At 40.2% G+C, this 27,726-nt stretch overlaps 1 protein-coding gene across 3 annotated transcripts in view; it reads left to right on the top strand.

The window, feature by feature from the left end:
- The window catches only part of cacna2d2a (calcium channel, voltage-dependent, alpha 2/delta subunit 2a), a 178,579-nt gene that overhangs the window by 134,163 nt on the left and 16,690 nt on the right, over positions 1-27,726 (top strand). For all 3 annotated transcript variants that reach the window (XM_085406895.1, XM_085406896.1, XM_085406897.1), the window contains 8 exons: positions 12,634-12,684; positions 13,015-13,114; positions 14,513-14,674; positions 16,203-16,313; positions 16,999-17,077; positions 23,396-23,445; positions 26,287-26,376; positions 27,107-27,175. In XM_085406895.1, coding sequence (XP_085263021.1) covers positions 12,634-12,684; positions 13,015-13,114; positions 14,513-14,674; positions 16,203-16,313; positions 16,999-17,077; positions 23,396-23,445; positions 26,287-26,376; positions 27,107-27,175 — 712 coding nt within the window. The remainder of the gene's footprint in view (positions 1-12,633; positions 12,685-13,014; positions 13,115-14,512; positions 14,675-16,202; positions 16,314-16,998; positions 17,078-23,395; positions 23,446-26,286; positions 26,377-27,106; positions 27,176-27,726) is intronic.

A 27,726-nucleotide genomic window follows, 5' to 3' on the forward strand; every position in this document is an offset into this window, starting at 1 on the left:
CGATGACTCAGGCAAAAGCCTCGATCTTCTAAATGAAATGAAATGAAACATAAAATCAGTTACTCGTTTCATGTTCTAGTGGAGTTTTAAGGTCCCATCAAGGTTCAGTTTATTCATCCGTGAAAACTGAGAGATTACTCTGCACCCAACCTGATCAACAAGTGCAGATTGCATCAAATAAACACATCCGGTGGCTCGTAAAGCTATTCATATTCCCTCAGACAATTATTACTACTGTATTTGCAAGTAGTCGATTTAAAGCTGAGTCTATACACAGCAAATTCTGGTCTTTGGAATAAACTCTCAGGGAGTTCAGATTAACTACATTTGAGTGTACATGCGTGACCATCGAATGAACTCTAGTGCAGAGTTAGAGTAACTCTTTTCCGGGAGTTGATTTTTCAACTCTTTATAGGAGTTAAAACTAAACTCTCACGGAGTGAAATTTCTACTACCATATAGAGTAAAATTTAACTCATAACTAGAGTTAAGTTTGATATTAACTCTTTTGTAGTGTTACTCATCAATTGAAAAAAGTTTTAGGTTTTTGGTGCAAATTACTACAAAAACACAATAGTGATTATTATGAATGTATGGATTTTATTTATCAAAAATAACATATTCAAATATGAATGCTGCATGGATTAACATACATTCTGTGTAACAGTACTGTAATAGCATAATATCCACCATTATTGGCAGCTAAACAGTTGAGGTCAGAAAGGCCTAACATTGGGCGAAAAGAAAAAAAAAACAGAATTAAAGGAAAAAAATGACTACAGAATAAGCACTTCTTGTAATGCAGTGTTAACGTGAGGAAGACTCTGTAAAGTCTCCATCAAGCCAACAAATTAAGTAATGCAACTCTCTCACAGAACATAAAATTGTGAATCACACCCATATGACATTTGGGCATCAAAACATTTGAAATGTCTTACTTTCTCCCTTTCTAGGACCAGTATCTTCTTAAAAATGGTTTCATTTACCTGAAAAGCAGGACACTGATCATGGAAACACGTTTCATGGTTAACATGCATAACAAAAACAGAGAGAGAGCGAGAGAGAGAGAGCAAGTCTTATTACACACTACAGTTGCAGAGCAAACTACATGAAATACTATATTAAATTATTTTTCTCTAATCTGTTTTATCTTCGTGTTTAAGCTTTTTCAAGTAATGGCAACTAAAGAGTCAAGTATAAGTCAATTAAGTACTGTATCTACATTTCTTTCATGTATGCTGTCCAATAGAGGCTGAACCATTTGAAGTCCGGCATCACTTGTGTCACTGCTCTGACTGCTGGTGGTTGAGACAGACAATGTATCTGTTAGACTTGGAGAGGAGGGCTCTTCCACATGTTGCTTCAGGACAGTCAAATCTGAGGGTGACAAATAAAAATATTAGAATACAAGGTATATACAATCAAAAACACAACACAACAAAGATACCATTTATGCACACAGGGCCAGTAAATTGCACGGTTTGATTAAATTATACTTTCTCCCAGGAGAACAGATGGTTATTTTGTATTTTATTATGGTAATATACAATTTACATACCACAAGGTGTGAGTGTCACATAGTGTGTTAGGTCTGAGCAGTCACGCAGCTTCTTGGATGATTGTGTTTCCAGGATGTCTGAAATGCATGTGATAAATCCAACTTACTGTTGAGCCATGAAAACAGCATTTTGTGATTGTTACCACAGGATATTAGACAAATTAAAAATGTTTATTTAAGAGTAACTGTACAAATCAAATCCTTCAAAATCTATCAGAGCATATATTTACTTACCTTCAGCTGTATAGATGACAAAACACACCTCTTTGACTGCTGCAAGTTCAGGAAAGATATCCTCATCCACCTCTATACCCTGCTCATCCGTGACTTTCAGTGCTGCATTTTCTGGTATGAGAAACTTCTGCTGCACTGAAGTAAAATCATCACTTAGTTAATAACAACATTATCATTTCTTCTTTAATGACTTAGTACAAACCATAACTTACCTGCTCTCACAAAATCTGTGAAGCTGACTTCTTCCAATTTTGCATATTTCTTTGTCTCTCTGTGTTTTACTTTTATCAACATCTTGGCCACCTACGGAAAAAAATACCTTTACTACTATGAAACACAACACAAGAAGAAGAGGTTGTTTATGGTAACTCTATGTAAACTGTGTATAACTTAATCAACGAACACTGTCTTACATTGAGTTAGCCTGTCCACACTAAATATTGCTTAAAATCTATTTAGCTAGGCTGGTTTAGCAGACAATGTGACTGCATGTTTGCTGTGTCCTTGTCTTTACAGTTCTGGAGACAGGGTTGTGTGCATGTCTCAGTGTGCAGCAGGACTAACTAACTGATGTTAATGGTACCTCAACATCTCATCAGTGCAGGCTGCACCTCTCTTTGGTTAAATACGGCCATTACCATGAGTCTAAACAGAATATTACTGTAGTTAGCTAACGTTAAATTAAACGTTGGTGTTAAAATTAAGAAATAGAAATAAACGTTTTCATTGACAACGTGAAATGTGTATCTTAAAATACAGTAAGATAAGTAAGTTAGCTAACTTTTGACTAGCATTAGCCTAGCTGCTATCTCCAAATCAGCATAACATACAGAAAACACATGTAGTGCTAGTTAGTTAACTTTATATTTTACTTGTGCATCCATGTAACTGAATATATATATATAAATAACATCACTACACTCACAGAAAATTCCAAAGTAAATAAAGTATTTTTACCTCCTACATGTCGGAGTCCAAGAAAGAAACACAGATAGGCGCTGTAACGGTCGACAGACAAACAACACCAGCAATGTGTTGAATTAGACTCCTTAGCACCCAGTGAATGAACACCTAAATATTACACCGCTTTAGAGTACTCCCCAACACTGACTGTAGTATAAGGTGAAAAATAAACTCCCGGAATGTAACTCTTGCGCACTTTTATGCCTAACTCCAGAATATTTAACTCCAGTGATTTGCTGTGTAGGATGTCTCACAACAATGCAAACAAATAGAGGCCTGTCCCCAAATGCAGTGTAGGGATCGTGTTTACTGTTCAGTTCCTCGGGTTGGTGTTTTATTTATCTTCAGGCCACATGAGAGAACCAAGCCATGATGCTGTAAATGCAGTCTGTGTTAGCACAGGTAGATCTGCACATGCAGAGAAACTCAAACTTTCTATTAAAGGTGAGTCATGGCTTTCTACAGAAACCCCCCCCCAAAGGAACTTGTGTCTCTTGTTTTGAAATCTTTAAAAAAACAATAAAAAAAACTGGTCTAGCTATTTAATAAATTGCATCAAATCTATATGCAAAATCAGAATTGTTAACAAAAAATGTATTTTAAAAAGGTACATTTGAATATTTGATGATATATTTGATAATATTTGAAAATAATTGAGTTTAAATGACTGGTTGTGACCTGGCTCAAAGTTGGTGCTCTCTTTAAAATGATTAACACTGGATTCATTCAAGTACTTATAACTATGACTTATAATATCAGCTAAAAGCAAAAAGCATGGAGGCAAGAAGTGGTGTCTCTCACTTCAAGCCACCCTCGGGCAAGCCTTAATCCTCACCTCCTCAGGCGTAGACAATTAGCAGGTAACCCTTAGCAACACCCAGAGACGGCACTGCCGCTGCAAGGTGAGCAGGGGTGGCAGACGGGCCTAACACTCAAGCAAGAGCAGATTTTGTTCGGGGTGACACTTCTATTTACAGTAAGATCACGGATTGTGCCTCCGAATGAAAACATTAACATCACAGTGTACAAACATGAGACTAACAAGGTGTTCCCCGACAGTTTAATTAAGTTAACACCAGGCTTAAGTCTCTAAAGTTGTGCTGCACTGTCACATCAGGCAACACTAGAAACATGTAAAACACTGGAAAACACAAGGCAGTGTCTAGCGGGACATGTTAAAACAGTGATCCTGTCGGTGATCTGTCAGTGCAATAACAGAAGTAAACCTGATTTTAATTCTTGCTACACATGTTGTGACTGGGGGACTCTTCCCAGAGACAGAAATGAGGCGGATGAGAAGGTTGACGAGGACGGTGCAGCAGGAGCATGTGTGATGGGGTGGACAAGAGGAAGTGGGGGGTTTTTGCAAAGAGGAACACCTTGTCACCCACCCACCGCCCCGGTTGTCCATGTTTGTCACTGTCATTTCTGTTGAGCTTTTACTCATGTTGGAGATTTCGACATTCCCGTTGCCTGTTGCTTAGCAACTTGTGCCCAGCCGCGCTGAATGGCACAGCCGTGGCAGGGAGTGTCATGATATGTCAGGTCAGACTTGTGTGATTATACTTTAACGTGCTGTCTCCCCAACTGACATTCTCCGGAGAGGTCAGCCAATCACGCATTTTCCAAAACCAGTCTCCTGGTGTTAGGTAAGCCCGTCGTGTGGCAGCTGTAGATAGCGGCATCCGTTGCGACGACAGATGCAAGGTGTACAGAAGCTAAGAAGAGCACAATATATGTGTCTGTGTGGCATTTAGGTAGGACTAAAATCCTTCCCTTCTTTTTTTTTTTTTGTATATGTGTAAAAAAATATGAATTGTGCATTTGTAGCTGCTGCTATGCACATTTTCTAAGTTTTATTTTACAGTTGTTTCTACGCTTGGTAGTCCAGTCGATAGGCGCCAAAATTTTGTGATACATCAACTGAAGGTAGAAAAAAGCACATAAAAAGCACATAAACAAAGCATGTTTTTCATATTCTCTAAGATTTGTAATTTGAAAAACAGATAATAAACGAATATGATGGAACAGAAAAATGGCACATGCTACACCTGAACTCATGTTATTTCCTAATAGAAGCTCTAATTGAGCTTAAGTTAGGTGTGACAGTGGGCAGAGGTTCCTCTACATGTATAAAAAAAAAAACCTACAGAATGAATATCTTGATGCACAGGAAATACAACACTACAAACACATATGGTGAAAATTTCAAATCCGAGAATATATTGATTCATCAACTATAGTCTTCTATTTCAGTGTGAGAAGCTAACTAGCATTTGAAAGCCTGTTCAAATTGCCACCTTATTTGTTGAAGCACATTAAAGCTCTGTCAAGTCTACCGGTGTTCATACAAAGGTTTTCCTTTTGTAAAGTGATCTCGCATCTTGAGAAACAGAAGCTCATTTGGGCAAATGTCATCCAGTAGCTTCACAGTATAATGTGCAATATCTAGAGTTAGCTAATATAAGGTGCTGGCATTTCTGATGCTATAAAATTATTCACGTTAAAGACTTCATAAGAAACAAACTTGAACTTTTGAACAATCACCTTAAAAATAGCCTATATAACATGAATATTTACACATTGGTATATGAGAGACAGCAGCGTGAAGCAGTAAAAACATCTACATCTACTTGTTAAGGGAAGATGTATCAACCCTGTTTCTATTGGTTGAGGCTGTTTTGTTTATATTTTTAACATTTGCAGCTTATACACATTGTACACCACAGCCTGTGGATTCAGAGTGTAGCAGACACCAAATATTTGCACTTATCTGCAAAGACTCACTCACAGGCTGACTAAAATCTTAGTGTGGATATCAAGCTTTGGATCAGGACTTTTTCACAGTGAGTAATCCAAACCACACAGGAGCATATTAATAACTACCCTTGTGCTGTGGATGGATCACTTTAGATTCTCTTTTGGCTGAAGTTTAGCCTGTTTTTGGCATTTTCTCCCTGTCATATGATCCTTAACATGAAGATTATTGAGAAAAGTTTAACCTTCATCCTACATCTTCCCTGTGGTCGTGTGTTTATGTTAGCCTAGTTCCCCACCAAGGAGCACGTCATTATATGTCAGCTTGCCTAATTTCATTAACCCTCCAGATTCCATTAAAATGTATTTTTGTGTTTTTGTTTAACTGAAAACATATTGCAGTGCTATATGTTTTAGTCTTTTAGAACTACTCTGCTCAGAACATGGCATATGCTAACTTCCTGCTAACTCGTGATTCCTCTAAACCTTATAAATTGACTTTTTCATGAAAGACTTGGCAGTAAAAATTTCTTGCCAAACCAGGGAGAAAAGCTACTCTGTTTATTTTATTGGAACTGAAAGAATTTGGACCGTCTTTGATTCTCAGTAGTGCTTCAGAGTTTCTTTGATTTTGGAAACCAAAGGAGCGTTTGGACCCAGATACATCGCTATTAAACCCTCACTACGTATTGCACGTTAAGATTCGTTGCACAATTTGTTGATTTGTTTGGCTAGTCACCATTTCAGTGACCTCAAGGAATGTCGAGATTTGGCCCTTGGTTCCAAATAGGACAAATGCTAGATTTGAAATTTTTGATGACAGTAATTATCCCTGTCCAGTTGTCTCAGTAGTTTTTAAATTGCCTATAATTTTACATGACGAATGGTGCAGTGGCTGGCTTTTCAGTTCTGGCCCTGAAATTCAACTTTTCTATCATCTCATGTCAAGTCACTGTGACTTAACTTAACTGTACTATTCTATGTAGTTTTGTGCTCATCTCACATCATGCAAGGTACAACTTTAAATTGCTTTCATTTACAGCAACAGCAAACCCACAACACAGAGGTGTACCAAAAGTAAATACACTGGCATTGGAGCTTCCTGCAGGCTAGAAAATGTGCACAAATAGTGACTAAAAGTGACAAACACACACTTTCTACTCACATACCGACCGGCCCTTTTCCTCCTACACATAAATCAGATCACATGCTGTGATACCGGTCAGATGCTATAGATTCTACACCTTTGCAAATACCAGTAAAGCCAGAGAATACACAGATCTAATCTCAGTACCATCCTTCAGTAATATAAGGAGTGATGTCGTCTATAAGAAGAGTCCCATCAAAGAGCAGCAGCTCTTTTGTAGTGTAAACCTGTAGTTTTACTGGGAGTAACTGATAGTGGTGTGACTGACCTAGCCAGAGCTGTCCAGGTGGTCTTCTGTGGAAAGAAAACATAATTAATTAATAAATTTTAAAAAACAGAGGGGCCGCCTTCCTTTACAGATGGTCTTTCTCGCCTTCTGCTCCCCTACCAACAGCCCCAGGAAAATTAATGGTCCAGTCAACACACTTAATTGTCTCCAATTGCTCTGACATTAATTATTAACATTTGTCCATTATAATGTCTGCACTTGTTATCAAGGGAAGCAAAGCAGAGGTTGAAGTGAGGGAGAGGGAGATGGGGAAAGTGAAAGGCGAAGAAAGAAATAACCAGAGACAGGCGTGGAGTCCTGTTAGCCAAGCGTTGCAAAGATCCCATTACCTCCCAGGTTCACAACAGCATGTAGGCTGTATCACATATTGATTTCTTCAAGAAGTCAATCTAACCTCTTTATAAATATTATGACTATGGCGGTCAATCCGCGAAGCTGAAGCTCCCGAAAACACAATTCTAATATATATAGATCCCCGGGCTTTGCCCCCTCTTTTCTCTTTGTTCTCCCGACTTCAGGTAGAAGCCGGGTCAAAAGAGAGGCCTACTGAAGGTGATGCAGCAGGCTTTTATCAGAAGGTTTGCACTAAAAAAAGATCTTTCATCTGCTAAAACAACAATGTCAGGCTGATACTTGGTTGCTAAACTTTACTATAAAGAAATGTGCATGACTAATTCAATATTCAGTATTTATTTCAGATTGAAAAGTGGTGAAAGAAAACCCAAAACAAAACAACTGTATTTACAGGCATATCTGAAAATATGCACACGTGAATCATCTCGGTGCCAGCACTTCCAATAATCAACAGAAAGTGGACTAAATAAATGGCAGACAACATCTTTTTCTCCTGCAGGCTCTCTGGGCGCTGTCCTCCTATATTGTTATCTTAATTCAATCTTTATTTGCCTGCCACATCCACAGGAGCACTAAGAGAGCAGCAGTCCATAAAATAATAAGCCCATCAGCACAACACAAATCCACGCGCATAAGGGAGCAGACACGCATCCACACACACACGCGCGTGGACACACACACACACACACACACACACACACACACACACACACACACACACACACACACACACACACACACACACAAACAGACTTTCCCTGTGTTACAATTCTCCCATTAATCTGTGGTTATTCGCCATATATCTATTTTATATGATGCATCCTTATCAAGCGTATCGCGGTGAGGAAAACTCACGTTTTGTAGTGTCAGTTTCATTATACAGAGTATGTGTGTATGCATGCAGCTCATTATCAGCACAGTGCGTTTAATAAGCACAACTCACTTCAACAATACAGAAAACCTTTTTTTCCCACTCCATGGATCGTGTTATATGCATGTGCATGTTTCTGAAATGTATGTAGAAGATGATTCCTCCAATTTAAATGTAATGCACAGCATTTCGGTGAATGGGTCAGGGTGCATAAACACAATCTCCTGAGAGAGTTATGCACACATACACGCATGCCCCTCCCCCCACGGCACAGTTAACGTATTGATTTTACAACGTGGTGCCTCGATACAACTACTTCATGAATTCCAATGAGACTCCCTTTACTAGACTGTTACAAAAGGAGCAAAACACAATCACCGCAACGTAGAATATGTCATTGTGTTCATTGCTTGTGTAATGCATTTCTTTTTGATTTATTTATCACTTAGAGCAATACCTCCTTCCACCTCAGTGTAAAGAGCACATGTCTGCTGCACGCACAAATCAGGCTGTGTCTTGATTTTCGATATTTGTGAGTGTATGGATGCATTTATGTAGAGTACATGATGTGTTTTGTGATTATGGGTGTTAAAATCAATACTTTTGCTTTTTATTTAAAATAACCACTAACCAGTTAAACCTCGGCAGTTGCAATTAGCTATTATGTCACATGTCATGCATGCTTTCCTAAACGACCGCTCCAGTGATTATTGCCTTACTGATTAATTTAGGGTTTCTGCTTTTGATGAATATTTTATTCAACAAGACGTCGACAACTAGAAGTAATTGCTCTTCACGTGTTCTCGGAGGTAATGTCAGCCCATTAATTGTTTTGTCCAACTAACAGTCAAAAAGATAAATTTTCCAGCAGCATTATAAGGTAGTGATTTCAAAATAAAGGACTGTAACAAGGTGCAAAATCCCTTTTATTAATCATTTTTTCAAGTTTACATAATGTCACAATGTTCACAAGTCACACTAAATGGTCTATTACCACCATACAGTGATCCTTGCATGCCTAGTAGCCATTTCTATATGACATTTAATATTTTATGAGGTGTAATATTTTACTTAGCATCCTAGATGCAATGGACAGGTGTAATGAACAGGCTGAATTAAATTTGGGCTCACGAGGTGGACTCAGAAGGAGACCTTTCGCATTAGTTTATCTACTGTAATGAGCTGTTCACGGGTAAACAAGAACTGACACCTCGTCATATGAAATACATGTAGTAAAATACCCTCTGTCACTATTTCTGATGGGTCATTGTCTGTGGTAAAATATTGACCATAACTAAAAGAGAATGGACTGCTAGGACACAGGCCGAGATGTTGTGTCTGCTGGCTGGCGGTCCTGTCGCCGGGGGACAGAATGGGCGACAGGGCTCCGTTCAGCACCAGGCAGGCCCATCTGCTTGTCACCTGGCCTTGGCACGCAGGAGACTGGGTAATGACAGGGAAAGAATGGCATCAGTGGGCAGAAGCTGAGAGGTAATTACTGACTGGAATCCATGCAGAAACAACACATCTGGATCCATGAGTCAAAATGTGGAGAATTATATAGTAATACCGGCCTCGATTTATGATTTTTATCTGTCAGAACAGTAGAACGACGTATCAGCCCGGAGACTGAAACTTCTTGACTCCATTGCACTCTCTCTGATCCTGTTGCTCTCTGCTCAGAGGCATAGAGAAAATTCATTTGTACTTCAGGCACTGGAAAGGCTGAGAAAGAGAGGAGTGCTGATACACTAAGACAATCTTTGTGGAAGATCAGCCATGGCAGCACTATAGCTCCAGTGTTGAGTGACGCTATCCTTGCTCATGTGTTACTCTTCCTTACTCTATCACTGCGTGCACATTCTTCTTAAACCCCATTACTGCTGATCAATGCTGCCTCTCTCACAGTTAGGGAGAAACGATCTGCTTGAAAGTAATATTTTCTCGCCATATTTCACGTCCAGAACTCGCACGGTTTTCCATTGTGAGATTTTACATTGGTGCAGCTGAAGATGACCTATAATGACTAAGTAATAGAGGTCTGCATTGCATTACAATTAACATTTAGCCCCCTTCAAAATAACTCCAAGACCCATTGAAGGACTATTCTCCTCTATGAGAAATAGACTGACCACAGAAGTTAATGAAATCCTGCAGTAGGTCTGTGTTCATCAGCCGTCACCAAATGACCCTCGCTCAATCTCCAGACAGGGTGTCTCCATCCACGAGCCTGAGGGACTGGAGACGTGGGCCACATTCTGACCGAGTTTCGGTCCTGCATCGATGATCGCTTTCACAAACCCCTTCCGCTCAAAAGAAAGTGGTGGAGTCTCAGCCCCCCTGCCTCTGCCTCAAATTAAGATTTCAGTAATTAAATTGATAAAAGTCATGCATGCCAGCATGCCTCATGGTTCCAGGCCTGATTTCATATGCCACACACTTTTGGAGAGCTGTGGAAGTTCTACCTTTGATGTGGCATTCTTTATTATTGAAAATAATTGGTTTCTCCCTCCTCCTACTCCGCTCTCTCTCACTCTCTCTTTTATGCATGCATACATTTTGCCTATGCTCACTCTGGGCATGCTCAGTTAATCGACCTCACGGGAGACAGTGCTGGTACATCGCCCTGGTTCCATCTGGGAGGTTGCAGAGTAAGGTCCAGATCGTGTCTTAAAGTGGATTAGAACCCAGGCACTGTGATGGGTAGATGTCACTGCAGAATGGGTCAGAGGTCATTCTGCAGGTTGAAGTGGCGCCTGCCAGTGAATGGGAGCACTGGGACTTGCGGCGAGGCCTACCGAGGCTCCGCTGCTCTACCTCCACATCAGCTTGGCCGAGCATAAGAAAAGAGCCTCTCTGGCCCACAGGCAGCTGGCTTCTCTCCACACTCAGTGGAATGGCTGATTATCAGCTGTAAGAGACCCCTGATGATTACGCTGCCGAAGACGGCTGCTAACTGCTTGCCTGCTCGCTTCCCAGAATGTCAAACTAGTGCTCACATTTGAACCCCCCCACCCCACCACCACCACCACTCCAACCCCCACCACCACCACCACTCCAACCCCCACCGCTTCCCTCGTTCCAGCGCTCCACAGAAAAGCATATAATGTCCATCAATCTCAGCTCTCTTTGCATCAGTGGTAAATGTGAATTTAATTGCCGCTGGAAGAGACTGAGGGGATTTCAGATTTCCTTCTGTATGTCATCCTCTATCAACGCTGGACAGATGTTATGTGCGCGCCTCTTCCAGGACGCAAGTTGTCTGGGCAGCTAGCTCACTGCTGCGTCTGCCTTGTGGGCTTGTGTCGTGGCAGACGCACACATCAGAAAAGCCCTATTTTAGAAGTTGCTTTGCAGATGAAGCACAATGGTCTTAAGCTGCTTGTGCACCCCTCCCCCACCCCCAATAAATAAATAAAAATAAGAAACAAAGGGCCTGCCAGAGTAAATAATGTGGTTTGACGCCCAACTGATGAGTCATCAAAGGAACAGAACATCAGCTATCTTCTTTTACTGACAGCACTTAGCTCAGCACAAGCTCTCCACTGAGCAGGTCAACACTACTCAGGCTGCTCCTTTACAGTAAATATCAAGTGACTAAATATATTGCACGGTAGATTCCATGAGTCACAGTAGCATAACAGGATAAATAAAGATGTATTTTCTATGTGACTCCTACAATTATTTGATGAAATAATTATCAATGAAAGCTGCAAGATTACTAGCACTACAAAAACAAATTGTCTTGGAAATTTTAATGCTGTTGGAATTTAGTGACACAAAGTGTGATTTCATCTAAACTCTACTTGAAATTCAAGACTCCAGCAATCTCAGCACGTCTCCAGCACAGCTTATGGTGACCTGACTGATATCAATTTAAAAAAAAAAAAAGAACAACAAGAAACTTGCTCATCTATGTCGAAAGTAAAATAAATATCTGTAGCAGTAAAATAGTATGTCTGAATATCAAAACAACCTAGCCCTTGTAAAAATAGTAACTCGGCTACTGGTACTAATTAATAATTGAGTCAATCTTCTGGTGATACTGAATACATTTTTATTTTTCACAGGTCTTTTTAAAAGTGCCATCTTAAAAGGGGGTTGTGCAGATCAGTACAGCCAGTTGTACTAAATATGTTATTATACACTTAGTCTGTAAACTAGTAATTACTTTGTCTCACGCAGTAATTATTTAGAGTGGGCATTGTTGTTCGGCAAAGAGGACTATCTGTGTTGAAGTCAGCTCGCAGAAGCTGTAGCCAACACTGAAGTATATAACAACTTATTAACTCTTCTAAGCACATAAGCCTTTTCAGTATTCTGTAGCTTAAGTGGGCTGAGCCGTGGTTGCTCCATATTATGATGGCTCAGCTCATTGTGACTTTGGCTTCTTTTTAAAGTGCAATTTTCAGAGATTACGGGAACAAATTAAAGCCCATTCTTTGTCTCCCTTTGTCCAGGTATATCCAAGGTGCATCATCTCCAAAGGACATGGTCATCATTGTGGATGTGTGAGTGTCTCGCTTCTCTTTTAACCTTTTTTTTTTCTTCTGGTATGAGTGTGTGCCTCCTTTGAAGGGTGCTAGTGCCACCTGTTGGTCTGACAAAAGACCAAACATAAAGGAAGATTCATATTCTCCTTTTTTTTAGCTTTAATTACTTTTATGTTGGTCTTATTCCTAAATATGCATGTCATTTATTGAATACATGTCCAAATATGGAGTGATTTTCTAAGTATAACCCACAATTTTGATTTAAAAAGTAGACACGACCAAAAAATAAAAATGAAACGTCTGTCTATAACTTGAGCGTGCAAGTGCTTCGTTGCTTCTTTTCTGCAGGAGTGGGAGTGTCAGCGGACTCACTCTGAAGCTCATGAAGACCTCCGTAGTGGAGATGCTAGACACTTTATCAGATGATGACTATGTGAATGTGGCTAGTGTAAGTGGAAGCTTGCAGACCACATTTGCAGTGAACACAAATACGAATCTCTTCGGAAAACAACATCAACACAAATATTTGTGGCACTCATTAAGCAGGTGGTACTCAAGCAGGGAGTTAGTAAGCTGGTCATTCAGCTCCCAGTTGTTGTGGAAACCATTCTCTTTCCTCATTACATTGTCTGCTTGTCCTCCCTCACTGCTGTCCCTGTAGGATTGAGGCCGTCTGCCTCTTTTACTCTACTTATTACCAAGTTTTCTATTGAGACTTATGTGTAGGGGAACCTTAGTGTTATTCTATATTGCAGGGCCGATAACACATAAACACACACACACGCACAGAAACACGTCCTCTTGCTCGGTGTGGTGGCTCTGTTTGTCAACTCCCTTCAGTAATCCCTCATAATCCATTGCTCTTAGCCACTGTATGCCTCTAAATCCCAGCTCTAAGAGCAATAAATGAGCATGGTACTCTGGGTGGGAAAGCATCTGATTTTCCCCTTATAAATAAAAAAAAAGTGTGGGCTTAGAAAAACTTGCTCTGAATTCCTTCCAAACCCAAAATGCATTAAAAAAAAATACAAATGAACCAAAAGTAATCATCTGGTTTCACTTGTAAGGGCTTGTATAATTAGTTATAATAATATATGGTAATGTATTAGCACATGTGACAGATTAATTTTGTCTTGATCATATGGCGCAGATTAGAATAGAATAGAATAGAATTCAACTTTATTGTCATTGCACAGGTACAGGGCAACGAAATGCAGTTTGCATCCATCCAGAAGTGCTTTAGTGATATAGATATTACAATATATATTAGCAATAATATAGATATGTAAGATTCTGCTTTCCCTAACATTTGAAGAAGCAGCACTGTAATTCTGTCTGTCTTTGTCTGCCAGTTTAAATATGACATGATACCGACCTAATCAAAATGCCATCTTTTCTCTCATGTAGTAGTTTACATCAATCTGTCCTGAAAACATTAATTGATTCTGAAGCTGACCTTCGAGAAGAAACATCATTTGAAACATGCTATTACAAACATGCTGCTAATAGCGCGCAGAGATGCCACACACACGAGCACGAGCACATGCATATACACAGGTTTAGGCTAATTTGGTAGATGAGATGAGACAGATTATATTACCTTGGCTGGGTTTCTGTTCAGTGTAATGCACTGGCGTTTCAGGTGCACCTGTTCTTGGTGTGGAAAGTTGTAATTACCAGTGTTTACTGCCAGCCAGGAGCAGGGTAGCTTACATCTGCACACACCCACGTCTGCATCCTGTCTCCATGAACTGTGCACACATGCATACGTTACATAGAAATATGCACTTTTACAACTGTTTTTTAAACGGGCAAATCATTCAATTCTTCTTATGTCTCCTTCCAGTTCAATGAAAAGGCCGTTTTTGTAGTTGATTGCTTCAGGACTTTGGTCCAGGCCAACGTTCGTAACAAGAAGATCTTCAAGGAAGCCGTCATGCGTATGCAAGCTAAGGGGACCACAGATTACAAATCTGGCTTCACATTCGCCTTTGAACAGCTTCTCAATGTAAGAGCCAACAAGCCTTTCAGGGAAAGGTGATCCTCGAGCGCCTTGTTTGTCTGTGGCTGACGTTGCTGTCTAATCCAATTAATAAAACAGAATTTACAGTGATAACACAAAGCTGACAGTGAGTGGCTGAGGTTTGCGTAAGACATTTCCAGAGGGCTGTCAGTGTTGAAGGCAAGTCTGATTATAACTGCGGTAGCAATGGAGTGACGCTAGCTTTTTCAGCAGCCAGCACCGTGGCGAGGTCTGTCAGCAGCAGGGAGCCACGTGCTCCCGACACAGGTGCTGCCTCAGCTCCGTATGCTGCTGTGTATTTTAGGAGGCTGCCACCCTAATGGGCTCTGATGGGATGATTGATGAGCGCAGCCCAGAGGATATCAGCCACAGACACTTTATATTCCTCTGGTGGGCTCGGAGGCATGGAGCCAAGTGATCTCCCCTCCATACCCGCACCCTCACAACTTCCCTTTTGCCGGCAGAATGAGAAATAAAAAGGCCCCTTTTAATCGCTGTCTGTAGATGACTCACTGCCGTGATTGGAGACAAAAGCACAATAAAAATATGTAATTGTCGCAATATTATTTGTCTTTATTAGAATCTTGTCAGATTGACTTGCTGCTTGTCTGCATATCAATGACAGCTGCAGTGCAGGAGGGTGGCGGGGACTATAATGCCAGTGAAAATGTTTTCGAGACAACCAGATTTAATGCTAGAATAAGGTTGTATACTTAAGATGCAATCCTAAAATTACGCCAATGTGAAGAAGCCTTTGGCTGCCAAGTAAGAAATCTATAAATGTTTCAGTAAAGCAATGAGTGGATTAGAGGAGGTTTTTTTAAACAGATGAAGGAAAAAAAGAAAAAATATAGAAGAATTAATACATGAAGAGGAAGGGAATAATAGATACGAGTACTGGTCGGATTTGATCACATATGGACTCTTATTCAGAACTCTTGGTTTTACAATGATGGGCAGTGGAGCGGGTTGTTTAGCAACTGAAAGGTTAATGGTTCGATTCCCACTTTCTCTAGTGAATATGTTGAAGTGTCCTTTATAGTTTGATTTTGAGAAGGGGAATGTTTTAACCTAAAGCACAATCTTTTCCAGAACTTAATCAAGTAGCTTTAGTGGTTGAAACTCAACCACAAAAGGAGAGAAAATGAAATCAAAGAGCGAAAGAAACACAAACCGCAGCGCCCAGGTCAGATTTACACCCCTGGCAATATACTATCCCATCAGTGTTAAACTGTTTAATAACCATTTACAATGTTTTATAAACCTCATTTCCAGCTTTACAATATCTAGCAGCTCAAATATATGGTTTAAAGACCAATTATTAACCAATTACTAAGCACATTGTAATCATTTTGTTGTTAACATAACTAAAGCTAATTAAGTACTTGTAATTATTGCATTGGGATCATACAGTGGATATGTTTTAGTAGCTTGCCCCTTTACTGCTGCATTTTTTAGCATATCTCCCTGCCTTGTTTCCCTTTATCTTCTCATTTTGTTTCTTGTGCCACAGGAGAGCAATGCCCCAAGGGCCAACTGCAATAAGATGATAATGATGTTTACAGATGGCGGGGAGGATCGCGCACAGGAAATCTTTGAGAAGTACAACTGGCCCAACAAAACAGTGAGTTTGTCCCTATGAGGATGTTATCTGTTCAGCCCAAGAGATCACGCATCTCTAGAAACAGCCTTTTCTCTCCCTGTTTCCATTGTTTTCTGCTGACATTGTCTGAATATAGCATAAACAGATCTTTTAGCTAGACAGTCAGACATGCCAAGCCTTCCAATCTGTGCATATAAAGTGCTCTCCAAGCTTCTTCACTCCCATTTGTTTTGTTTTTTAAATCTCCTTAGTCTTTCTTCAACTCGCTCCTCTCTCGCATTCCTTCCCTCTTATTTCGTCTCTTTTGTTGTTTAGCTGCTGGTGTTAACAGCTCTGACCTGCTGACTAATTAGCCACTTTATCATCAGAGCCTGTAATATTACAGCCAGTAGATACTCCACTAGTAGCTTGTTGTCACTTCCACCCTTCATTTCCCTGATTTCATAGTTCTACCATTATTCATTACTCTGCGGTTCCTTCATGACGAATGCTGTCATATAGGATTAATCTGCAGTTTCACTTCTGTATCACTGTCGTCTACTGTTGGAGATGTTTGTGAGGTCAGTCAGTATAGTTTATGTACATGATGCTGACTTTATTGCCAGTAAGTAAGTTTGTGGATTATTGTCAGTTACTTTTTTATTTATATATATATAAATTTCCTTGATGTGATTCGTCTCTTTTATCTGTTGTTTTCGTCAATCAGGTTCGTGTTTTCACTTTCTCTGTTGGCCAGCATAACTACGATGTCACCCCTTTGCAGTGGATAGCATGCGCCAATAAAGGTAAGTGGAGAAGTTCATACTTGTATGCAAAGTCTAAGAAAAGGGAATGATTTGTGTCACCCATTAATCACAGTGTAGGCATCTACATACTTGATGTGTGCTTGAAAACATGCAGTGCCGTGATTATACATCCACCACATGCCCTCGAATCAATATAATGCTATTTATTAGAACACTTTTGGACCCTGATGAATGATATTGTCTTAGTCAAGCCATTCTGAGGGGGGAAGTGTAAAAAAAAAAAAAGCAAGAAAATAGCTAAATTTAGCGTGCCTAGTTTATTTTTCAGAACTTCCATGCTGTAATTATTTATACAGATAGGCTGTGTCCACTTGTTTGCAGAGCACAATTCAAAATACAGAATGCCTCTGTAAACTTATTACTTAAAGTTATATGAAAAGTGTGTTAAATGATCGTTTTTAGAATAATTAGGGTGCTGTTCTTGCCAAAGAGCTAACATGTCTAAACAGAACATCTACAGGGAATGAGACTGTGGGGAAGTCTGAACTTTCCATGTTGTGAGGCGATACTTCTTACTGTTAAACTAAAATTCTGAAAATAAATTTGGTGTATTATGTGTAGAAACCCTTGTATTATAATGAAACTGTCAAAATTGTATTACCTTTCAATTCTGTTTTTTTCTATGAAGTAAACTGGGAGATTTTTTTTAGCTTTTAGTTTAAAATAGAATAGAGCGACAGCATTGAAACTACCAGCATCATCCTAAACCAGCTGTGGTTTAGGAGGTCTGGTTGGTGGTTTGGTCCCTCTAGTCTGCATGTAGAAGTGTTCTTGGAGAAGATATTGAACCCTGATTTTCCCCGATCCACCCATCAGAGTGTGAATGTGTGAATATTAGGTTTAAAGCACTTAGGCATAGAAAAAGGCACTTGTATGAATGGGTGAATAAGGCTTATCGTGAAAAGGCTTTGAGTGCTCAACTAGAGTGGAAAGTGCTTTACAAGTACCATTGCACCAAAAGTCTGTTTATCTGTGAATTCTGTTACAAAAGTTATTACACATGCTGTTCACAGTTTTTGGATTTCACAAGATTTTAAAGGAAAACTCCACACGGCTTTCTTTCTTTCCCTCTTTTGTCCTGGGATAATGAAATACAAACTGCCTGAAGATGTAAACCCCTGAAAGCTTGTCGGCTGACCTCAGGAGTGCGTTGGTGTACAATTAGCAATTTTCACAACCATATATTGGAACAACAGATTTTCGTAAGAATCTGCTTTGGCAGTCATCAAACCACTAAGCAAAGGACTTTTCCTTATGAGAGGGCACAAAATTGCGCAATTACGCCTTACAAAAGAAAGCCTGATGAGTACAAGCAACACATTCTTTATTCAGATGAAGCAAAAAGCCATTTGTCTGGATTTCAGTGTTTGGTGTGGACCTGGCAATGAATGCCAGAGTGACTGCATAGGTCTGACCTTGAAACATGGAGGTGGGAGCATGTTGATATGGGTCTGCAGTAATGCCAGAGGTTTAGAGGAGGTGGCGTTTGCAAAGTGAGCTCACTCAAATGCAGAATAAAGAGTGGGCTCGTAGTGTCAAGAAGCTTGGCAAAAGACACAAACAATCGCACATCTTTTGTTTGTTTTTTTCAAGAAAAGTGAACTATGACTTAGCCAAGTATGTCTTCTGACGTGAATCCAACAGAACACCCACATCTGGAGAACTTAAAGTGCAACCCCTGCAGCAAAGAGGATCTGAAAAGAAACATCTGTGAATAATGGCAGAACATCTCTTCACAGATTTGTGCCAGACTGATATCATGCAGAAAATATTTAAGCATGGGTGCACTGACTTGTGTTGTTGTTCCTTAATTAGTTAAAAGATGAATTAGTCAAGTAAATATTCAGTTATTTAAGAATAAATGGTTTAATTAATGAGATTAACGTTATTAACCCTCTCAAGGCAGGTGTTGCAGATTTGCAACAGTTAAAAACTAACAACCTGATTACCCCACATACATATTTTATGAGTTCTTTTTACTCAGAAGTACCACTGCAGGACTTGGTTGTGCATTACCAACAAAAAGTTTAATTTGAGCCCCAAGGGTTAATGTTGTCCCAGACCTTCGTCAGTTTTGTTATACATTGTGTATACACAATCACAAAATTTGGCTACTTCACCCATAGTAATCAAAAACCAAGCCTGATATTTTTTGATAGCACCTTAAGGGTCCCTTTCTGACCACCAGTGCTTAACAAATTGATATTGCAGAAAGTCCAAACTTCCACCTTTTACATCAAACTGAGCCAATTTAGGCAAGGATCGTCATTGCTGAAGGGAGCTGGATCTCTAGCTATAGCCCAGAGATGTAGAGGAGGTGACATTTATAAAAAGGCCGTTTTCAGCTAAATCGGTCGCAGTATCCAATCCCGAGTGCTTCACGGGGTTGTGCACCTTGAACTTTTCCTGCTGGGTCTCAGACTGTCGACACAGAGTTCTGCTGTAACATCCACTGACGACTGAGGAAACAAAAACTCAGCTCACAGGAGCTGAAAACCCAGCAGATTGAAAATCTGGAGTTTTTTGTTTTTTTTACCAGAACCAGTAGCATCTTGGTAGATTTGACTCCCTCCAACAACATTGTTTCCCCAGAATTGGAATTAAAGTTAATGCGTCACTGTTTTGATGGGAAATACTTGAAACAATCCAAAAACACTAAGAGCTAGAGCATTGCCCCAGGAGACTATAAGTTCAGTATGACAGTGCAACTTTGTAATCACACGTTGTCACTTTTATTTTTTAGACCCTGTTGATTTAACCTGTTGCCTTGCAGCAGTGATAAAAAGGTGTCCACCGGGACAGTGTGACTTCACATCCGAACCCAACCACGCCCATCAGTGATGCTCACTGTGCTCTGAAATAAAACAGGTTTAAAGCTTTCAGAAAGATAAGGTATTAAGACACTGCCTTCCATCTGTTGTTGAGTTGCTTTAAAATAATGTCTTCTGGCATATGATGCTGAGATCAGCAGCCCTGAAATAACCCAGCAAACAGGCAGCTCTGCCTCTGACCCTCAGTCTGACAGCCCACATGACTCAGCTGGTCTTCCTGTGAGCTACTTTGTCTTCATGCATCTCATCTTGACTTAGCTCATTTGTCTCCAGCCTAGTTTGCTGTTGTTGTCGAGCTCACTCTTATGTTTTTAACCCGCTTCTCTTTTGGCCTGTTGTGGTTTGTTTAATTTTGTTTCTCAGTGTTGTGATTTATCTGAAACTGCTCCTTTATGTGGCCTTTAGTTATGTGCCGATTAGCTTATTGCCAGTGAAGCCACGTGCTTCAGAAGTATCTCCCCAGAAGTTGTTATTAATTAGCAGGAGTCTGGTAGCAGGATGATTACCATGCCATCTCCCTGTCAGGCTGGGGAAAGTCCAGGATTATGCCTCTGTGCCAACAAGCTCTCCTCTGTTCATGACTGTAGTGATTACCATGCTACTAAAGTCTATGCTGGCATAAGACAATAGTGTTGACACACAAGCCTCAATGGAGCTGTCCTCTCGTATCTTCAGTACTTATTACTCTTTGGTATCTCACTCCAGCAGAGCTAGCTCCCTGACACTTCCAGGCCCTAACCCTTCACCCATGACACACACACACACACACACATTCGACAAACCACATTAATGCACACCAACAAGCACAAACATGCACAACTAGGGCACTTGAAGATGCTAGTTGTTGCCTCACTTGAGCTGCAATCCCATTCTAAGAAGAAAGCAACCTCTCTGTGACTCTGAGGACAATGGGACCATTTCGGCATGCTCTCACACAGTGTAACAAAATCCAAAACAGAAAAGAAAGTTATCTCCAAAAAACAGGTGAAGTCGAGGATACAAACAGCAAACGTCACATGCCGCGCGGGTGATCCTAATACTCCCACAAAAGTGTTGAATTTAATCCAAAGTTAGAAGTACAATATTCCACAAATCATAATGCCCACCACCAAGAGAAATAAAATCAATTACACCATGAAATTAGGTGCACGGGTTTACTGGGTAAACTTCAGTTTAAATACTTTGTCTCAGTAAAAGCATTAAGGAAACTGGATGTCATCAGAAAGCTGTTTATTCTGTTCTTCTGAGCAGGAGATTGCATTCTTCTTTACACAGTAAAAACTATCAGGCCCAAAAGAAGTCACCACCTCGATTTAACTAAGAAAACAGGAGAAGACGAGCCTTCCATTGAATAATTACTGCAGTGGTTAATATGTTTGGGCTGGCAACAGTTTGGGTTATTTAAACCCGAACTGATGCAGTGAGTAACTTCTCATTACTTAAATATGTTGGAAGGCACATTGGAAAGATGTTATTCCATTTTGGAAGCTTCACATTATCAGCAAAGAAAACATCTAAGGGCATTACTGAAACTACAAAACCGGGTTAAGACCTGTTCAGTGAATTATTGAAATCTGGAAAGATACTGTGAACCATCATCTGTGAGGACGGCTGGAAAAATGTCTCGAATGATTGTGATCGCGAAACTACACGACTATAATGAATAACCAGGTTTTTGTCATCAGTGGATTCTTTTTCTTCCCTGATGGATATATTCCAGGAGAACAAAACCAGGATTCATCAGGGTCAAAGTGGGACAGAGACATAATTTCACCCATGGATTGGCCACCAGAGTCCACTGAAAATGTTTAAATGTGCTGGGGAAGACTTTACGCGGTGGTCTGACTCTCGCATCATCAATACAAGAGCTATAGACAGAAATAAATGTTGTGACACTGCATATATTTATCAAAAAGGATCAAAGCTAAAAGTTTTCTAGTGTAATATTAGTGTGGATGTTTTTGGCCACGCAGTGTTTAAGTTTACATCAATGATTAGTTTTTTTGTTTTTTATAGAAAGCACAAAGTTATTTTTAATAGAAAGGCTTGATATGTATTTGGTAATCAGTGTATGTGATTTCTTTAGACTCCAGTACTTAAAACATGTATTAGACCATGACTAAACATAAGGTTTGAAATGTCACAGCTGCCCTAAATTTACATTACTGGTATTTAACAAAATCATTTTTGTATTTTTCTGTGATTGTTAATTCCCCGTTATGCACAAGCACATGTTAAAATCGAATTATTGTTGGATTATTGTTGTAATACATGATTTTTGAAATTCACCATTTAAAAAAGCAAAATAATAATAATATTAAAATAAATGAATAGAAGAGCACACTATTTATTTTTTACTAAGATGCCAAATTACAGTTATTTACTCAGATTCCTGAACAGAAAAATTAGTTTGAGTGCTTGAGTAATTTCTGACCACTCCAGTATACCAGCTCAAATTTGTGTGTAAAACACAAACTCAGTTCAGTGAATTCAGTGTTTTGTTTTTTTTTTCATTTTAAATAAGTTTTTGGCACATTTCTAAAACATTTACATGTTCTTATTTTTTATGGCAGGGGAATAAAAAAGTGTGTTATCACCAAGCACTGTATTTGTTTAACAGAGACCCAAATTACTTCCTAAATGTGAAGAAGGAGTTTGAGGAAAACTGAATTATAGTCAAAGAAAATAAATGATTGATAAAGCCCGTAACTGAAAATCTTCACTGAACCTGCAGCGCAGAGCGGAGATTTACATTTTGGTCACTGCACACATTTTCCTTTTTTCACCCCTTGCCGTGCTTTGCTCCATAACCACTTCCCTGGCACACAGTCAGAAATCACTTGGACAATGGCTGTTATTAACAGAGCAGTAACAAATGGCTGTGCCCTGCGTGTGTGCACATGTGAACCTCAGTCTGAGGGTGCAGAGATGTGTACGGATGAGCACGTGCGCTAATGAATGAGACACAGGAGACAAATTTCAACGCAGACCAGGCGAGTAAAAAAACCGCATAATGTATCAAAATAATGAAAGTTATCTCCACCTTTTAACATTCTGGGGATGCTGCCTCCATTTCGCAGCTCTTTGTATAAACATTCATGGCTTTAATAACTTGAGGAGCAGCGTGGTTATTGACCCAGTCGGGCATTCTCCTCCATTCCTAACTCAGCATTCCCAATGAGCCACCACATTTACATCCTGCAACGCAGCCACGAGTCTGAAAGGGTCAGTGGCTACAGGCTCCTCCATGCCTGCAGTGCCCAACATCATCAGCTGAAGATGGTGTTATTAAGTGTGCCTCATAACATGAAGAGATTAGACTCCAATCTTTAATGGATCACTTTACTGCACACTGTGACTGTTTAATTTTTGAAAATATATGTATGACACGGGCTGCTCCATGAAGCAGACTGGATGCAAGCTCGGCGTGGAGATAGTGCATTAATTCTCTCCTCTTAATCTTCAGGTTACTACTTTGAAATTCCATCTATTGGAGCCATCAGAATCAACACTCAGGTAAGATATAAAGAGTTTGTATTAGCTGCAAAATGGTGTTGGGAATACTACTTTTAAAATTAAAAGTTAGTAATGGCACCACTTCTACAGGCTGTTGATTCTTCACCATCTTTGACAATAGGAGCACAAAAGATCTTTGTGTAATAATTTGAAGGAATATCATGGAAAATTCTTGGATGTAGTGAATGACAATATGAAGAGGGTTGGTGCAACAGTAGAGGATGTCAGGAAGAGGGTAAGAAGGAGGCAGATGATCTGCTGTGGTGTCCTCTAAAGGAAGCAAATGAAAGGAGAAGAAAACAGTAATGTGAAATCCTGTTTCTGATGTTAGAAGAAAAATGCTACTAAAACGTTAACAATGAAAGTCATTCTTATCCTATAATTTGACCACTAGCCTTAGCGTGTGTGGCTGGTCACACGCCTGTTGAGTTTAAGTTGCTTAAAGCAGCAGATGTTTATTTGGCAGATAAAAAGCTGTGCAAATTCAGAACGTTGCTTAAAAACATCCTACCAGATGAAAGGAACCAATCTAGCTCCGTGTAAGATATCCTACCCTAAAATTTGATTCGTAAATTTGATCAAATGGCTTTTGCTGATCCACCTGTACAGAAGAAGAAGACAATCTGCCACAGCAAAGGGATGCAAATGTTTATACATGCAGATTTCCAGAAAGATCTGTACTTTAGCTTTACTTTAATTTAGATGCATATTTTCGCTCAGAACTTCACCTGATTATTTTGTAGGTTAATTATATAATTCTGCTACTGACTCTCCGAATCCTTTCATGGACTCAAAAGTCCACAAAACGATATTTTAAATGAAGAACTTAGTTTACTTTTCTGCCATGCTGGCTTTGATGATAATTACACTGTAGCTTTGCTTTCAAGAGTTCCTGAGGAACAGAAGAAAGCACAGCTGGATGGCAATAAATTGGAAGTGACACGAGTTTAGATGTACCGATAACAAATGTGGTCTTTCCATGAGAACATACCTGAACGCTAAGTAAAGTAGAAGGCCCGCAGACGTCCCCTGCCCACCCCATGCACGCACACATACACATTTGCTTAAGGCACTTTGGGCTTCGAGAGGCCCTCGGGATAACCTCATTCTAGCTGGAGAAATTGACTCCATTGTTTGGTGGTGGGGGAGCTGCTCCAAACCCCTCCTCCCCTATGCTCCGCTTCCCACCCACCCCCAGTGCCGGTGAGTGATCAGGCCCTAGAATAGACTGTCAGCTGTTCCATTAACTCTGGCATATTTATATTCTGAGAGCCGCCACTTACTCTAATAGGTTTTCTGAAGGTGGGTGACTACAGCTTTCTGTGCAGGCCCAGAAGACACACTGGGGCCAGATGTTATTTAACCACCGTCTGCCCTTCAGTATCACACACTCATCGGGTAGTCTTGCTTAAATATGATATGATAGTACTATTCAAATAGCAGATGGACTACAGAAGGCAAAAAATTATTATTATACTCACCATCCTGAGTCATACTTTTATGAATGAATAGTTGGAAATACTTTGACTTATATATCCTGGCTTCTTTGTATGGGATCTCAGTGGAGCAACAATAACAGTGCAGGCATTAGTTTGGATGTTTGGCTTCTGTGTGACCAGACTGGTGAGTTCACTGTCTGCATTTGTGTGTGTGGGGGGGGTGGGGGTGGGGGTGTGTGGGGGGGGGGGACCAGATATCTCCAGTTGCTGACTTTTTATGTTTCCCAGATTGTTGTAGCCGGGCAGAAAATTCCCCCTCTCTATCCTGTGAAGAGGTCTGGCTGTCACTGTCCTGATGGAATATCTCCCTGTGGCGCATTAAACCGGACTTTTATTGAGCTAATAATAGAATAGGTTACGCTTGTCAGCACCTTACTGTTCAGACGCTGGAAAACAACTGGTCAAAATCACGATACTGAAGTAGCTGCATGCTTATACAGGTCACGCCTTTTGTGTTTCAAGGGTAGATGGTGTCAGGGGTCAGACCTTTGCAATATCATTTCCCCTTTCGCTGCTGAAGGGATGGAAATTTGTCGTTATGTGCAAACTGTTAAATTAACATTTAACCCAGATGACCTGCTGGGTTTTTTTTTTGTTTGCTTTTTGCTGATCCTGTTACACTATTGTGGTGATACATGACTTTATGGCTCACTGACTGCTGAGTAGGATACTCAGGAAAAAAGAAGCTATTATGGCAGAAGTATACAGTTAGTTTTAATTATACAACAGTTTTGCCTTCTTCTTCTGGTCTCTGTGAGATTATATTTCTGGCATCCATTTCTTTCCTCTGTCATAAGGTGACTTTTTAACCAGTTAAGCATCTCCTAACAGACACAGATCAATCAGTTGTTTTCAAAAAAGACATCCCAGTTTTTGTTTGAGGTGGCTTCAGACGGCAAAAAGAAAATAATGAATATGATGTATTACTAGTAGACTTAACCCCTCACCTCTATTCACAATTGCTGTGGGACGCTATCACATTCCTAGCATTGACAGGAAAGCCTCTGGGAAAATGGCGTGGTTGCACGTCGTGCCATTGACACCCTTAATGTGTTTTTAATAGCTCCTTCATAATGATGAAAAACGGCTTTGAGCGGCTCAGGACTGGAGGCTTTATGGCGCGGCAGGACCGGGACACGGCTGCTGCTGGTGGCCCGCTGCTTTATGTGGTGATAGAGACGAGGCCGGTCAGGGTCTTGTAGTTTTATGACAGATGAACGTCGGAAGGCTCTTCAAGTTCTCTGCTTTAATGGCAGTACATGACACGCACTATAAATGGCTGTTTGATTATGTGTGAATACTGTAGGCAGTCGTACTAGCATTTGTGGTTTTGCTGGTGCAGGAGTACCTGGATGTCCTGGGCCGTCCGATGGTGCTCGCCGGGACTAAAGCCAAGCAGGTGCAGTGGACAAACGTCTACCAGGATGCACTGGTAAGCAAGAATTTATAATCATAATGAATTTATAAGCATATCCTGTGCACGTATAGGCTAGGAGTTGATACACTGACAGTACAAAGCAGTGGTGAAGTCATACTATTTTTAAAGCAGGGGGTACTTTCATTGGCTGGCATATAAAGTGGTTTATTTTTTGCAAATCGCTGTAAATCGTCAGTACACTTTTATTCAATTCCATTTCACTGTACCGGTAGTTTTATTTATATAGCATCAAATCACAGCATTTAACCGCCTATGAGCAAGCACTTGGCGACAGGGGGAAAGAAAAAGTCCAGTTTTTCACAGGAAGAAACCTCTGACAGAAGTTTTCTCTGGGAAGACCAGCCATCTGCCGCAACCTGTTGGGGGTGGGAGGTCTTATCATTTACTAAATCGGGCATGACTGGTATGTAGAAACACGGTGCGTTCGAGATATGTTGGAACTCAGGACTCATGTTCCTGAAAACATGAGTTTGCCGTTAAAAGAATTCATGTGGCAACAACAGCGAGAAAGAAATGGAATTTTGCAAAACAAACAAAAAAAGGGGGCTATGACGTCGTCTATGTGGGGTGTCCATACCTTGGTTTATGGTGGGATTAGTCACCCATCTGGCCACCTCTTGCATTTGCCCCTGGTAAACAGTGTTCTTCATATTTTTGTTGTCATCTATATCTGGGCATGTGCTTTAAGGATACAATTAATTTGATTTCTAATGTGTTTTATTAGGGTTTGGGCCTTGTCATCACCGGCACAATGCCGGTCTTCAACCTCACTGCTGATACTGCAAGCTCTCGGGTAAAAGCAACACTGCAACATAGCATGTGACCTTAAAATAGCTGTGCTTTTGCACTTTATCATTATTATTTAGTAAATATAATGTTTTGGGTTGTTGTTTTTTTTTTTACATCTATCCAGGCAGGTAGGGCTGTAAAGTTACTAAAAACAGACACAAGTTGGAGGAGCAGAAGGATTTGAGGTTTTATTTCTTGTTGTTGACCATCATCAATCATTTGTAACGGTGTCCGCCCAGCTGCTCTTCTATGCAACACCTCCCCCCTGAGGTGACGACAGACATCACAGCAACTCATCTGTACTATCTACTAACATCCATAGATGCATCCAGCTTTCAGTATCCATGACCAAAGTATTTACTCTGAGCTTATCACAAAGGCTTAAAGCAGCAAACCGACTCAGTTTAAGATAGACTGTGAAAATATGTGCTAATCAGATTGCGCACAAAGTGATAAGTCAGAGATGGCATAGAGATGTTCTTAGCACGCTCACGGCACAGCCACCAGCCCCGTTTGATTCTCTGATACTAGCAGCGGCTGTGGATAAAATGCTTA

The sequence above is a fragment of the Rhamphochromis longiceps genome, linkage group LG5 (genome assembly GCF_057381845.1).
Source record: "Rhamphochromis longiceps isolate RC_006_pf linkage group LG5, R_longiceps_female_GT1.1, whole genome shotgun sequence".
In the NCBI taxonomy this organism is placed as follows: Eukaryota; Metazoa; Chordata; class Actinopteri; order Cichliformes; family Cichlidae; genus Rhamphochromis; species Rhamphochromis longiceps.